This window comes from Coptis chinensis, chromosome 3, assembly GCF_015680905.1.
Source record: "Coptis chinensis isolate HL-2020 chromosome 3, ASM1568090v1, whole genome shotgun sequence".
In the NCBI taxonomy this organism is placed as follows: Eukaryota; Viridiplantae; Streptophyta; class Magnoliopsida; order Ranunculales; family Ranunculaceae; genus Coptis; species Coptis chinensis.
Genome location: NC_141458.1, coordinates 91,201,756 through 91,217,792, shown reverse-complemented (window position 1 = coordinate 91,217,792; position 16,037 = coordinate 91,201,756). Strand labels below are relative to the sequence as shown.

Genomic DNA, 16,037 nt, shown 5'->3' with positions numbered 1-16,037 from the left:
GCATGGTTTTTTTTTTTTTTTTTTTTTTTTCGAGTGGGTTGTTTTAGAATTGTACATGCGACACTCCAACTGTCGCGCGACAGTGGTAATGTCGTGTGGGTTATTTTTTGTTAATGGAATTTGCGACCACCTAGAGTCGGTCAAAATTTACTTCCAAATTCTTCAAATTTCAACTTCAAATTTAAAGAATATGCTACCACCACGTAGAGGTAGAGATACTCTAAAAGTCTCTATTTTTTCAGTTCGGATTCAATCGTACGTGCTTCTGGCCTGGGCCAGTCCATTGACAAAAATGTTATGATTCGTTAACGAAGAGGAAATGGAGTGTGACGTAATGAACAAGATTACATACGTAATGAACCGACCTTGAGATGTTGTATTCGAACCATTCTTGCTGTTTGTAGTCTTACTTCAATACCTCTCAGTTCCTGGTTACAGTATAGACCTATGTTTTGACCCTCCATGGTACATGATGACAATATTTCCTTCAGCATCGATTGTTGGTGTTAAACTAGAGTGTGTAAGTCATTTAGTGGGAATTTGTGTAATCTATTTGTGCTAGTGTCATATCTCTTTCATTTTTGGTAATTTATAAATGGGATGTTGATCTCAATGTAGATGTATGTGAAAGTTTTAAAAGAAATCACCTAGAGCAAGTGGTATCATGTTCATTAGTTGTTCTTTCAATCCTATTAATGAGATTACATGTAATATAGCTTGAAGGATATATCTTTGGTTTAATTTTTTCAGGAGTGCCGAGGATTCCTTACCAGATGCGTAGGTCCGAAATGAAGGTGTTTCAGAAATAATGATGAGGAGAGGACTCCGACTGAGAGATGGCAGGTTTGTCTTTTTGTTTGGCTTATTTGATTATAAAAAAAAAATACATGACCATATCTATACATTGACAATACATTATCTACACAGAGGAACAGAAATGAAAAATACTCTCTGGGAACATGCATTGGAATTAATAGACAATGTGATTAACTCTACAAAAAGCCTACTTGTGTTGGTTTTGACATTGCTAACCGTTGGGAACTTTAATGGTAATTATATTGGGGATTCTAAACTCTATAGCACTTTTTTTTTATTGCCCATTGAAAACATAAATTCATTATGTTTCAGATGTACACTTTCTTAATTTGACAAGCACAACACAAATCTATGTTAACTTAGACGTTCTTGAAGTGGCAAATTTGCAAAATAGGTGATAAAAATCTGGATAACTTATTAACCAATAGAATTGCATTAACTAAGCATTGCTTAAGTTTGACAAAAAATGTTATGATTTTTCAGTTCTAATTCTGAAGAAGAAAATATTACGATGATGAAAGGGTCATTGTCGGTTAATCATTTATTGAAGGAAGGACTTTTGAAAAACAGAAAAACTCTATCAGAAATTGTTCAGCAACGCAGATTCCATTGTAAGTTTACCCTACATTTGTATACACTTCAAATCAACTTCTAAATTTCTCATTATACAAATGCTACAGGGAAAAATCTACACATGCAAAACAGTCATTTATGATATAGTTCATGATTTTGAACCGTACTATATGCCCTGCACAACATGGGTGAATGAACTGATTTAGACATCTCATCTTCTTCATAGTTAGTGGATATTTGCCACGACTGTCTTTTGAATACCCAGAAGTTTGCTTATCAACATCTGAGTAAGGGTTGCAGCAGCTAATTCCCTAAACAACTCATCTGCTTCCTAGCTGGTGAAAAGTAATACTGTCCTTTGTATATACCCATAATATGTTTAACAAAATATGTTTTCTTAGGGTTTAAGTTTGTTAGTCGAAGCCTCCCTCTTGACTGAGAGCATGATGTCCAAAACTATATTCATATTTTAGTGCTATTGCAATAGCTGCAGTTTGATAGAATTTGGTGACTATGGTCTGGTGTGGCACTCATCTGTCACTCCTTCGAACTCTGTATGCCTAGTTTGCAAAATTTTATGCAATTTGAATTTTCCTTTTGTCTCAAACACAGACAAAATCGCAAAAAATTACGTTTGGCCACTTTAGTCAATCATGTTTTTGATTAAATTTTTGAGCTCGCACTGTTTGTATATGTAGTTTGGCAAAAATAAAAGATTGCTTTTACTTTTTTTATATAACTTTAAACTAATATTACCTGAGCAAGGCTTTGTAAACAACAATCTTCTTGTGGTGATTGATTTGTATTTATTGAATTGATTCATGGTAATTTTGTGGACGTGGACTCTCCTGCTAAACTTATTGTTTTATGTTTTGTTTTTTGTTCAGATTTTGACTTTTTTTCTTATTGATTGCTATTTTATAGGAATGTTCGTTGTAATGATCAATGATCTGTCCTCTCAAAATGAAGTTTCCTTCCCTTCTTGAAGGTAATTGTTACATACTTACAGTTCTAATATTTTGGTTCAATTGTTTTAAAATTTTAAAGTTATCAAAATGTGGTGTCCCTAGTCTGAAATATATAACATTTCCTGCTTGCTATTTTAGTTTAAGTACTCGTACACTACATGAATTTTGTCAAGTTTGCCTAGATGTCGCGTCTTCTAAAGAGATAAAACATAGCATGAGTCTAATAGCTTGCACAGAAACGCCATCTTTATATTGTTTTTGATTGCTATGAATCTACGATTAATCATTTATGTTGTAGTGGGTGGTGTGCTGGCAAAATTTGCCTCTAACGTGTTTTCCTTTTATAATTTTTACGGGGTCATGAGCCTTAAGGACATTTTAGAAATGATGCAAGCTATTACATTTACTCGTAGGACGGAATTCTATTCTTGATGATTCTTAGTTCTCCCCTTGGCCCCAGCCCCCAACACACGCAGACAAATTAACCTAATTGCTGGTTACCTGTTTCTTGTTGATTCCGAGCTTAAAAGTTATGTGTCAAGTAGTTGTTACGTTTTTGGAGATAATTCAGACATTTCGTACTGATTCGTATGTAGAGGCTAAGAGCTAAATTCTTCATTAGTTGCATCTTTATGTTGGTGTAGGTTGTTTCCAGTGATATATTGATTTTTTTTTTCTCGATAAACAATTTTTTTCTAAGTTACATTGACACGGACACGTGTGTCAGTATCCGACATGGATACGGAGTGTCTGACACAGCAAAATATCAAAAACTAAGGTACATCACACACAATATGTGTCCATGTGTGTCCGACACGGACACATGGATACATATCCGACACAGATTATTTTTGAAATATGGCGTGTCCATGTAACATAGATTTTTTTTGTTCTTCCCCTGTGTTTTATAAGACCCCCCCCACCCCCACCCCCCCTGTTATTTCAAGAATCAATCTCCATGCTGTAACGATGGCTTCTATATCAGTAGAACGTACTTTGCTCTTGATGGCCGTTATTAAAAGCAGATATTAAAGCAATAATCCTATAATAGCTTATTTAGTAACCGCTCCAAGTTCTATCGTGGTCCAACCTCGTGGCAATGGCTTCAATGATTGTGTTCTACTGGAGATTGGTGTAGGATTAGCTGCACATTTAGGTTATTAGCCAACATTGCGATGTCTAGGTGGTTCCAGCCTTTGGTTGCAGTCTTGAACAGCTGAGTTTAATCTCTGGAGAATGCTATATATAGTTGTATAGTTGCACTCCACAAAACCTGGTGGTATTCGACACAAGTTTAATTGTTGCTTGAAATATAGACTTACTGATGCAGTTCCTCATTTAACTCACTTGTTTCTACTTTTGAGCTTGCAATTGGAAGCAAGCCAAATCTTGTCCATTGTGTAAATGATCTGCCCTGTTTGTGTTGAAGTGTCACTGGAGTTTGGAGTCTATACCACCTTTTGTCTCTTTTTTCTTCTTTTCACTGGGAATGTAGTAATGGTGGATATTCTTTTCCAAAAGTCCTAAAGATAGCAATGAGATATATAGCAGCAACCACACAAATGCTTTCTTGCTAGGGGAACAGATATATAGTTAAAAAGAAAGCTATTGTTATCAACAATAAAACTACAGGCTTGAGGAGATGCTACGGAGGAACCAAATTGGACGAGACTTTGATTGTATTAGATGTTAGCAGTTGACAATTGATAGTCTATATCCTTTTATTCTCATACCATCTTGTATGATTAGTATTGGGTTGAGCTTTTGCACAGATTTTTTTTATGAGTAACACAACTTGCAGGATTGTTAAGATTGAGCTGAACAAGATTATGGACTAATGGGTTTTTTTTTTAATAGCTATTTTAATTTTGTTTTTTGTTTTTATAGTTTTAGAGTAATGGAGTTGTCTCATAATTTCATTTTTTTTTCATCCTTATGAGGGTGCACTGTGGAAGTAATAATTGGAAAGAAGCTGTTGATTTGAACCAAATGAATTGATATTCGGTGAAATAGTAGCTAAAGTGTGTTGGGCGACAACTGATCTTGATACATGGTGTACTCAAGTGGCCTTGAAATAATGTCCGCAATTGTTTGGGTCGATATTAGTAGTTTTAACTTTATTGAGGAAGAGAGTTCTAAAATGAAGACTAGAGATTGTTGAAGATACTGCGGTTGCATAGCCAACAGATCATATGATCAAGACCACAAAATCCACGTTATCATGGTAAAGAATAAAGAAGGTGTACATACATACTGTTTGATGCTAAATTATGTACTGTTTTCCATCATCGTATTGGTAATATATTAGTGTTGACGCTATATTTATGAAGAGTATATCGTAGACATGGATATGGATAGTATTTAGCTGATACTGATACTCGATGTGGATAGTATTTAGCTGCTGATAAAAGCTGTATCAGTCCTTTGGAGCACTTGGTCTTTTGTAGAAGGGATGGGGGACGTCAGTTATTGTCATTTATTTGGGTTTTTGGTTTCTTTTTACTTCGTAGTCACTACACCAGAACTGTTAAAATACGACAAAATCTTTTTAACCCAAACGACACTTGTCATCTATTGAGTGGTTCCAACACAAATAAGCGTCGTGTCCTGTCTAAAACCGTCGATACGTACATCTAGAAAGAAGATATGTTTGGAATTTACTCAAAAGTAGTAAAAAATAGGAAATACGGCTTCTTCCTCCTCATTTTCATTTTCCAAGTTTCTCGGAGATTTAAATGGTGAAAACCCTAGGGTTTTGATTCGCTTATTTTCCCTCTACTCAATTATTCATCTTCTCTCCCAAACTCTTTCTCTCTGAACTGCATTGAAGAGCTTCGATTTCTACCTTCTGGTAAGTGTTCTTCTTTCCATGGTTGTTTTCTTTCAATCAATTTCGTCAATTCACTTATTTGTTCAAGTAATGTTAGTTAAAATATTATTTAGAACGAAGAATTGCATAATATATCCTAATTATAACCTTTAGTTTGGATTGAATTTATTTGTCTCATTTTCAGAATTGTAAATCAAATTTTGTGATTGAATGGAACTCAATGAAATCAAATTTTCAAGTTTTTATATAAGACCTAGAAGAATTAATATACATACTAAGTTGAAGCTCACAGTAGAATATCGATTATCGAATATTCACGAGAGAAAGCTTGTAGCCTGGTAAAGCAGGTTTAATATCTTGTTATTCTATGTAATTTGAGTTTAATGTTGTTGAAAATTTGAATGTATGATTTGATATGTTGTTAGATAGTGATGGCATCAGGGTATGATGAAACTCGCGTTTGATTGGACAATTATAGCATTGAATGCTCATTTTGCTGGAGCTGTTGTTTTTGGTGTGCTAACATTTATGAAACCTAACTGTATAACAGAACAACGAGAAATCCACATGCTCTGGAACGTTATACTGGTGGATCCTCCTCAGGCCCAGCAGCACTTGTAGCTTTTGGATTATGTTCGGCCGCATTAGGAACAGATGGTGGAGGTTGGTCCACTCAACCACTAACATGTTATATATGCACTTAAATTTTCTTGTGAGGATATTCTCTTAATCTATGTTCATTTTTCTCGAAAAGGGCAGGCCCATTACGTATGTGGGAATTTCAACTGCAATTAATACTTTTATAATTAATGTTCTAGAATAGCCTTCAAGAAGTCCCAACTTTATTACTTCAAAATGCATTATGCCCCCAAAGGCCCAAATTGTATTTCTCTTTTCCACAGCTCATTGACCGTTATGTAAGTGTTTTCTTCTTTATATCCCACATTCAGTCTTTGCGATGAATTTGTAGATTTCCCTCGTAAAATTGATGGCCTGTTATATTCATTTGATATGGTCCATCGTTATTTCAATGTGCTTTTTATGGAAGTCATGTTTTCCCTCCAATCGAGGATGACATTCTTTCTTTGAGCGGTAAAAAGAGAGGGTAGAAGGGGGGTGTGGGGGAGGTGAACAAGTAGTGGTTTAACGAGCAACAAAAATACCTAATTGACTCTACATATGTTGGGATCCACTTGGCTAAGAGTTGGTTTGGGACTTTTCCAACTGTTTTCACCCGACCCTTAATCCCACGACTTTTTCTCACCGAAGATCAGATTAATTTTTCCCAGAATTCCCGTTTACACTTCTTGGTGCTTCACCTTCCTAAGCCAGACCTCTATTCTTGCTCATCTCTTGAATTTTTCTAAAGTCTTTATCACCCTTGAATAACAACTATAGTTCAAAATCCTATCATCAGTGAAATTACAGACTTATAAAATCTTGGCATATATCACCAAGTTATTGATGGTTGTGTTGGCAGATAAAATTTCCAAAGGGCAATACAGATTAAGGGATGCTACTGAGATTTCTAGAGCAAAAAAATCATCACAATATATTTGATATCAATATGTGAAAATGTGAGAGATGTCGCAAATTCTGCAATATTTTGTGGCCTATTGCATCATATATCTTTGTTAGATTGTTATATACTACATTGGTTGGATGCATGATTTTTAGTTTTCGTCTGGACAGCCTTACATGGTAGTTTTTTTTATATGTGTATGTTCTCTTGGATTAGGTCTTATCTGTCTTGGATGACATATTTGACACTTTTCTTAAAGCACTATCAGATCCATCTGACGAGGTAAGCACCCTTATTGTTATACTTTATTTTATTGATGGTCCTTGAGTTTTACCCATCGTGAATAGAAATGCCAATGCGTTACTTGTAAATATTGTGTTTTTCGTAATGTTTAATTTTTGTACCATGTGATTTACTCACCGTGAATAGAAATGCCAATGTGTTCCTTGTAAATATTGTGTTTTTGTAATGTTTAATTTTTGTACCATGTGATTTATTTAGTTACTTTTGTGTAGAATTAAAGTTTTGTGAGATGTCCGTTTATCTTGAAAATAAGATACTATGATTGTGCTAATTTTTTTACGTACTACTTTTAAGGATTCTTAACCGTATCAAATTCTTATAACAAGTGGAAAGTGGAAACCCATAGACAATTAAAGGAACAATATTGGATCATGCGTCTCTTAAGAGAAAGAAAAAGATGTAAAAATCTCTTTAGAGTTCCAAATACTGTCAAGAAGTATAAACTTCTGTAATTGTAGTAGTTCCTTCTGAATGGTCTATATTCTACCAAAACTTCACAAGAGGTCCATGGGACCTTTAAAAAGGGGAAAAGGAGAAGAGATTTTGATGATTAATAGATATCTTTACCATATTGTATGTATCATATGGTGTGTCATAAGATAAGATACACGATTGGCTGACTTTTTTTTTTCTATGATTTTGTTATAACTCCGACTTAAATTGTGTATTTAAGACAGACAGTTATGGTAAGATATTTATAAGCTGAAAACATTTTTTGTCCTTTTCTTTGAACTCTATTTGCCGAGGCTTTAAAGTTTTACTAATTATGGAGATTCACGAAGATTAGGTAGTTATTGTAGTAATTATTTTATTTAATTCTTCAGGTTACTTGAGTTTATACATTTTGTACCTGCCGTTGATTCTTTTGATTTGCGCCTAGGCGCAATCAATCTGTTCCATTCATGTGTTAGAACTGCAAGCATGAACAACATCGAAGCATATCTGGCCTATGGCCAACTGCGCTGTTCCGAGGGATATTGATATATCTAGTTTAAGTTTGGTATGACTGTTTTAAGAAATGGATAGCATGACCTCCTTCTTCGTTAGAGGCGAAAATTTAGTTCAATCTCTCTGGACTGTGTAAGTTGGCCTGGTATATAACTTGCGAGGAGTTGTGGAGGTCCTATACAGTTTTCTTCTTTTTAAAAGTAAGATTGTAGCCATCAATTTGCACTCAGGGATTGTGATTGCTTGTAAAGATGGTGTAGGGATATTATTTGTTTATAAAAAACCTGTCCAGGTATTCTTGGGTTGAAATTGCAAGTTCTTTAGATTCTGAAACCAGTAGATAGTGTTATAATATGAAATGACATTACTTATCTTCCTGAGAAATGATTATTTTTTTTTTGTCTTTCCACGCCCTTTCTATTCAATATGGAAACGAAGAAGGAACCTTTTTATGTCGGGAATATATGAGTGTGTATGTCTTTGACTCAGTATCTAGCACTGATAATTGAATTGACAGATAATGCTACTGCAGACTGTATATATAGATGCATGTCTGAAATTTTTTATTTGTTTTATAGGTTTCATGTCTTTCATCTCATTATTATTGATAAGGTTCTTTTTTCGTGTTTGTATTTTTATGTGTTATTTGTGCCTTTAAGGCTTACTTCCCTATTGAATTCAGGAGTAAATTAAAATGAGATTATCATTCACAGGTAGTTCTCCTGGTGCTTGATGTGCATACATGCATAGCGAGGGATGCACCTCAATTCCGCCAACTTGTTGTTTTCCTAGTGCATAAATTCTGGGATGACCACTCGCTTCTCGAGAAGTGAGTTAATTCCCTTTTATGTTTACCAATCAGTTTGGATAACGTTGTTTCCCTTTATGAGTTTAAACATGTTTCTGTTTCTAATGTAAGTCTTTAATATTTTTTTTCAGGCGTGGTGCTTTGATAATCCGTCGGCTATGTGTTCTTTTGGATGCTGAGCAAGTTGGACAAGTTCTTGGTCTAGCTGGACAAGTTGATGCCGCTTGCTCGAGACTCCAATCTTTTCTTACCTTAGACTGCAGGTGCACAGCTCAGTTCATTTTGTGTAATCTCCAAAAGCTATGTTTACATTTGCAATTTTTGGTAATGGTCTATATTATTTCAGTTTTGTAAACCACATTTGACAAGGCTAGATATACTGAAATGAGCTGATTTTTTCTGGACGTGATCAACAGAGTTAGCCAAAGTGCACTTTTTGGTAGGGGTGCCAACCTAGCTTGACCGATATTATATATGTATCTTGAAATGAGCTGATTGTTTGTGGACATAAGATCCATGTTAGGAAGATAATCTGCGCCAAAATTCATCCCTTAACTCATTGTGTAGTTTTACGTTTGGTAGGGATGTCAATTCAGGATATATTTGGGGGAGCGGGTTGTGGGTGGGTGGGCAGGTTGTGGTGGGGGTGGGGGGTATTAAAGCTAAACCAAAGAATTAAAGACAACAAAGTTAATGGAGCTTTGTAACATTAGAGGTCCAAATCCATCTCTCCACGTGTTGGGCAAAAAAAAAGAAAAAAATTATGAGAGTGGGATGGTGGAGATGAGTATATTGTCGTAGGAAAGATATGCTAATTTAAGTTATGTTGTGCTGGGTGGAACTTTGTGAATATCCAAAGCAGTGTTTGTGTATTTAGGTCAAAGAGGTAAGTACTCCATACTACCAAGCAAAAACAATCATAATGACAATCGAGTTGTAGTAGGTAGTTGTACTTTTAGGTGAGGTATATATTGTTAAAAACTTTTATGAGATACTTTTCGTTTCGTGTACATCAGATTTATCTTTTTCCTCTGATTTCCTTGTTGATAAGTTTGTGGGTCTTGCAGCTTCTTGAACCTGGAAGATATATATGGTTGTTGAAAGCACTGTACGTTCTTCTGATGTTGTTGCCTCAGGTAAGTCTGAAGAGCTAAACACAGTTATAATTATTTCTGTTTCTGCTTCCTGTGTATGTATTATGCACGTAATAAAAAATGTAAGTTTTTTTGTCGGCATAAATGGAGTTTTTGGGCTGGAGGAGTAGTAAATTTGACATTCCAAAGAACTACTGTCTACTGGAAACCTGATTTTAGTGCTTTACGTTAACTGTGCATTGGAGTTCTAATATGTGCTGAATAGCTGTGAATCGGGTTAGAATTAGTGTTGTGGTCTCCTGATGATTGCCTCACTGGAGAGTGATAGAATGCCTTAGGATTGCTAGCCGTTGTCTTTCCTAGGTCATGCTCTCAAGGACCATGAATTCTGATTTGCAGTCAGGAGTAAATCAATAAAGAATATAAAATAATTATTGATCAGTAAAGAAACTAAGCCATCTTCTGGTCTGGCAATGTACACTTCGAACCCTGCAGTATCACTGCTGTCAAACGTGAAGTCATCAATGAAAATAACCTCTGATTCTTCTTCTTTCTCGTCTTTGGTACGTGAGACCTTGGGTCTAGGAACTAAGGCACGGATGGTGGTGTCTAGCACTCGAGGCGTAGTTCCAAACTCAGAGACTGCAACCATTTCGTCTTGGGCAGCCCTTCTTGGTGCAGCTATCTTTTTGTTGAAATAGGTTCGTCGAATGTTCAACCATGCTCTATCTTCTGTTTGGTAGGTGTACTTAAGTGCCGAAGGACTAAGACAGTCCTTAACCTGTAGAATATCTTAATTAGTTGACGAAAAAATAAATAAACAGCAGAGGTCAAGTGGAATGATGGCTAAGGAGTAAGGCCCCATGTTTATTTAAATATTTACATTCGCCCAAACTATGTTTGAAAAAAATAATCTACAGGCTCTTTATCAGGAAATATTGGACAACAAAGTCTCCCCTGATCAATAATGCAGTCAACTTATCTTGATTTTGTCTTCTGGATATTTAATTTGTTACCCTTTGGACATAAAATAATTATGTTGATTTCCTATTTGGTGTGAATATTTTTCCTACACTGCCACTTATACTTCTTCTTTACCTAGGATCCAACATAACAGACCATTATTGACATTTACATGGTGCAAGAGCTTGATGGAACTGTGAATGAGTGGGGTTGGTATTGTGTGCTTATTGTAGATAAGAAGACACGTCCAGAAATACTTTTTGAAGGTTCAGAAGAAGTTAATATTCTGAAACACTACTTTTTGGAACTATTGTCAGCTTTTGGGCTTGTTAAGTGCTGTGGGAGCATGGACCCATTATTCCCTTTGTGAAGTTTCTTTATTTCTTTTATGGAAGGTATATTTGGATATGGGCTGTGCTTCTGAAAGAATGGATCTAATTATCCTGTACTGGGTGGGCTTCTTTTGGCCATGATTGAGTAGATTTTGGGCTAAGGGCTTTTTTGGCCCTGATTCTGCATTTTTTTTAAATAAAATGAAAAAATAAAAAACGACACTTGTCAAGTGTCGTAGAAAAAAATAGACTGCAAAAAAAAAAAAAAAAACGGGTCACCATACGACACCCAAAAAGTGTATTTTTTTTTTTGGAAAAACGACGCATCTGTCACATTTTTTCCAACCGATATGGTGTAGTGAGTTCAGTCACTTGTATTTTATTGTGAATATTTATCATTATCCAATCCAATTAATGGATGATTAATTTAGTGAATTGTTGAGTGTGTACCTCTTCCTAACTTGGGTGAATCGTTAGGCCCATTGAGGAGAGTTAAAATGTTTGGCACTCGGCAGAAAAAGGAAAAACAATTGGGCAAGTAGGAAAAGAACAACAACGTGAAAATGGCGTTAGGGCAATAGGGGTGGAAGTAAGCCAACTTTCTATAGCCCCAAGTCCAATATCATTGTGGTTTTGAAAAAAGGAATTAATGCTTTATGCGAAAATTTAGAAAGACTTCTTTTTGACAAGTGATCCAAAAAATTTGACTTTGATCGGTCGTGCTTAACAGTTCAACTAGCACAATTGATGTATGGTGGTTTACCCGATCGATGGAGTTGGGGCATTTCCTATCTTGTTTGTAACTAATATATTGCCCTTGCCGTACGACAGGAAAAGCCCAGTCCATACAGTGTTGATTTTTAAAAAATTGCAATTGAAGCCTAATCCCACAAAAGTCCAGCAGAACCCATCCCCATCCGAATTGCAACCGAAGCTCAGTCCCAAAAAAGCCTAGCTGCACTTGTTGACCACTATCAGTACACCGCCCATTAGGACCACATTAGCACTCTTGGATGCTCCACGTTATAAACAAAATCCAAATGTTAGGGATTAGGGTGATTGGTTTGACACCACCCTAATTTGTTATATAAGAGCATCTTTAGGAGTGATATCAACCTAGCACCAAACACCAAATTATTGAATTTGGTGTTTTTTCAACTTCAGGAGAGCTACATATTTATGAAAACACCAAAAAAATACCAAACTCAAACACCAAATCGGCCAATATTTGGTTCAAAGTTTGATGCTGTATCAAATCACTCACGTGGTTTTCCCAACACCGTGTGGGCTTGGGTTGCTAAATGGGCTTCTATGGTGCGGTTTTGGCAAAACCGCGTGGGCTTGAGCTTCTATGGGCGCGGTGTTGGCAAAACCGCGCGGTTTTTCTAAAGCCGCGTGCGCTCAATTACAACAACGGGCAAAAAACGGCTATATCTTTCTAACCCTATAAATTGAAACACTCACCCCATAGTTTTACACTCACTTCTTTTCTCTACTCTTAAAACAACAATGAGTCAAGAACCAAAATCAAAATCTAGAGGGGCTTCATGGATACAAGAAGAAGATATTGCTTTCACCAATAGTTGGCTACAAGTTAGTCAAGATGGTGTAGTAGGAAATGAGCAAAAGTCGAACGATTTTTGGGCTAGAATTCTAAATGCATTTTATGCAAATTTAAGAAGAATGACCGAACGCAACTTGATGGATATGAAACACCGTTGGACTCTCATTCAAGCTAATATCAACAAGTTTCATGCTATTCTTTCTAAGATTTAAGCATCTCCTCCAAGTGGCTATAATGACAATATAATTGTAAGTATTTACTTTTTATTTGTTATTTTGATTCACAAATATATTTTTCAATTCTAATTTAGTTTTTGCTTAATTGGTAGGTTGAGGAAGCAATAAGTGCATATGTGATGCATAATGGGGTTTGGAAGTGGATGCAATGCTATAATATGGTGAAAGACTCACCCAAATGGAAGAGGCTACAGTTGAGAAATGATTTGCATCCCACCAAAAAGTCGAAGTCAAACAGTGGGGAAGGAGGTTCATCAATTCCAATATCAACTGCGATAACTCAACCAATGAATTATGATCCACACCAAGTTCATGGGATTGAGGATAGGCCTCTTGGAAAGAAAGAAGACAAGAAAAGAAGGCAAAAAGAGAAAGAAGAAGGTGATTCTAAAGTGGAGGAATTCGCTAAGAAACTTAATGATTTTCTGGTGGAACTTTCTAAAACCACCAAAGAAGGCTATGAATTGGAAGCTCAAAGACAGTTGAAGAAAGATGAGATGGAATTCGAAAAACTTCAATTGAATAAAAGTTCGATGGATTGGAAGCTCCAAATCCAAAAAGAAAAACTTCAATTGAAGAAAGATGTGCTCCGAGTTCGAGAAGATGAAAATGATGCGAAAATACTAGGAATGAAATTAAAAGGATTACCCGAAGACGAGCGCGAAATTTGGCAACTCAAAAGGGCAAAATTTTTACAAAAAATAAAGAATCGACTTGGCAATATCACTGGTAGTAGTCAAAGTAGTGCATAGTCTAAATTTGAGTTTGTATGTCTTTTAATTTGAGTATTTTAATTTGTCTTTTAATTTATGTCTTTTAATTAATGACGTACTTTAATTTGAGTTTGTATTTTGATTTTAATTAGAATGTACTTTAATTGAATATTTTCTTTTAATTTAAAGTTGATACTTTTTATCATTCTAAAAAAAATTCGGCAGAGTCTACTTTGTATTTTCAAAATTCTCATATACACAAATCCTTTCATAAAACCACAAATACATAGAAATGAAGTGCAAATAGAAATAGAAATCAAGTCTGACCACGCCTACTCCACAAATGCTCGACCAAGTCATTCTTCAATCTATCATGAACAACTTTTGAACGAACCCTCTCGACGCCAGATGCCCAACGAGATAAAACAAAGTGGCGTTGACCTTCAGATGCACCTTCTCTACTTGGTATTTCCAAATCAGGAATATACTGCGGGATATCCGTTTCACGTTTATCTTCCACAATCATATTGTGTAAAATGATGCAAACCCTCATAACAGTAGCCATGTTCTCCAAATACCATAACCTACACGGATTCGCTAAAATAGCCCAACGCGATTGTAATATACCAAACGCCCGCTCTATGTCTTTTCTAACAGCTTCTTGCTTCTTTGCAAAATGTTTGTCTTGTGCAATAGTTGGTTTAACAATCATTTGAATCAAGGTGGCATAATTAGGATAAATACCGTCAGCCAAGTAATACCTCATATTACAATGATGTCCATTCACAATGTAGTTACAAGGAATAGCTTCATCATTGACTATATCATCAAATATTGGTGAGCGGTTAAGCACATTAAGATCATTGTGAGAACCCGCCATTCCAAAAAAAGCATGCCAAATCCATGCGTCACGATCGGCAGCTGCCTCCAAAATCACTGTTGGTTTATGCTTATAGCCAGTGTGAGACCCTTGCCACGCGGATGGGAAATTCTTCCATTGCCAGTGCATGCAATCAATGCTTCCTAGCATTCCAGGCCATCCGCATTCCTCAGACTCTTTAAGCAAACGTTGAATATCTGCAGCATTTGGTTTGCGCAAGTATTCACCTTCAAAAATTCTAATAATTCCATCACAGAAATAGCGCATGCATTCATGAACAGTTGGCTCAGCAACATGTAACATATCATCTACTAGATCAGCTGCAGTCCCATAAGTAAGCATTTGTATAGCAGCAATTACTTTTATTTTTGGGTTAATCCCAAACTTACCCGCACAATTAACTTTTTGTTGAAAATATAGTACATTATGATTAAGATGATTGAAAATACGAGTAAATAATGACTGGCCCATATGAAATCGGCGTCGAAAGTCGTGGTCACGAAATATAGGATTTGCATTGAAGTAGTTAGCATTTACACGAGCCAGTGTTGCCTCATACTGACGATTCTTACATTTTCTTCCTTTCTTTGAACCACCATACGGTCTATAAGAAGACTCCGCTTCTTGCTGACGCAATAAACTCAGATGATGTTGAACCAAATGTAGAGCAATAGCCACTAATTTATGAGTTTTAACTGCAGTGTTATCATTTGAAGAGCTCGAGCTCGAACTCGAGCTTGATGAAGAATCAGAAGAAGATGAATGATCCATTGAAAAATCGTCAAGAGTTTTGGTAGTATTTTTTTTTTGGTTCAAAGAGATGAGTTTAGATGGGAGTGAACATGAAAAATGAAGAGAACATCGCATGACCAAGAGGGTTAAATGGATATAACACGCGGTTTTCGGAAAACCGCGTGGTTTTCGAAAATCGTATGGGCTTGGGCCTGTCAGTTGGGCTTTAGTGGCGCGGTTTTGCCAAAATTGCGTAGTTGCTTGGTGAAAATTTGATGTTGCTCCTAAAGTTGCTTGGTGTTTTTTTGGTTTGAATTGGTGCTTTTTTTGTTCAAAATTTTGGTGTTTTTTTGGTAGCTCTCCTAAAGATGCTCTAAACTAGTATGTTGCCCTTGCCGTACGACAAGGAACAACCCAGTCCATACGGCATTGATTTTTTAAAAATTGCAATTGAAGCCCAGTTCCACAAAAACCTATCCAAATTGCAACCGAAGCCCAGTCCCAAAAAATCCCAGCCGCACTTGTTGACCACTATCACCCCCCCCCCTCCCCCATTAGGACCCCATTAGCACTCTTCGATGCTCCACGTCATAAACAAAATCCAAAGATTAGGGATTGAGGTGGTTGGTCCCACACTTCCCTTCTTTGTTATATAGATATGCAAAAGTGACATGAAAATTGGGAAATGGTCTGCCATTCTTAAGTACTCATTGGAAGTACTTCTAAGAAGTTTTTTATTTTTATTTTTTTGAAAA

The 16,037-nt window shown here is 36.1% G+C and overlaps 2 protein-coding genes across 5 annotated transcripts; one reads left to right on the top strand and one right to left on the bottom strand.

Annotated features, from left to right (window-relative positions):
* Positions 1 to 183: 183 nt before the first annotated feature.
* LOC147511608 (protein VAC14 homolog) lies at positions 184 to 11,233 on the top strand. 4 transcript variants are annotated; one of them, XM_086603261.1, is made up of 12 exons: positions 184 to 520; positions 751 to 843; positions 928 to 1,049; positions 1,300 to 1,427; positions 2,314 to 2,377; positions 4,298 to 4,581; positions 5,738 to 5,850; positions 6,926 to 6,991; positions 8,674 to 8,789; positions 8,900 to 9,031; positions 9,836 to 9,904; positions 10,965 to 11,233. In XM_086603261.1, exons 7-11 carry the CDS (start codon positions 5,842 to 5,844, stop codon positions 9,867 to 9,869), a joined length of 357 nt encoding a protein of 118 aa, XP_086459387.1. In that variant the 5' UTR covers positions 184 to 520; positions 751 to 843; positions 928 to 1,049; positions 1,300 to 1,427; positions 2,314 to 2,377; positions 4,298 to 4,581; positions 5,738 to 5,841; the 3' UTR covers positions 9,870 to 9,904; positions 10,965 to 11,233. The 4 variants fall into 4 exon arrangements, with proteins under 4 accessions (XP_086459387.1, XP_086459389.1, XP_086459390.1 ...); XM_086603263.1 differs by lacking the exon at positions 4,298 to 4,581; XM_086603264.1 differs by lacking the exons at positions 928 to 1,049; positions 4,298 to 4,581 and having other exon boundaries at positions 380 to 520.
* Positions 11,234 to 14,113: 2,880 nt separating this feature from the next.
* Positions 14,114 to 15,004, bottom strand: LOC147511607 (uncharacterized). Its single transcript, XM_086598516.1, has 2 exons — positions 14,218 to 15,004; positions 14,114 to 14,128 (listed from the first exon to the last, which is right to left on the bottom strand). The coding sequence occupies exons 1-2, from the start codon at positions 14,890 to 14,892 to the stop codon at positions 14,114 to 14,116; spliced, it is 690 nt and encodes a 229-aa protein (XP_086454642.1). The 5' UTR covers positions 14,893 to 15,004.
* Positions 15,005 to 16,037: the final 1,033 nt, after the last annotated feature.

Bases quoted from the DNA above. Each gene is read 5' to 3' on its own strand.
- LOC147511608 (XM_086603263.1), top strand. The intron at 8,790-8,899 runs GTGAGTTAATTC...ATTTTTTTTCAG, and splicing joins GACCACTCGCTTCTCGAGAA to GCGTGGTGCTTTGATAATCC. The intron at 9,032-9,835 runs GTGCACAGCTCA...TGGGTCTTGCAG, and splicing joins TTTCTTACCTTAGACTGCAG to CTTCTTGAACCTGGAAGATA.
- LOC147511607 (XM_086598516.1), bottom strand. From the start codon at position 14,892: ATGCTTACTTATGGGACTGCAGCTGATCTAGTAGATGATATGTTACAT.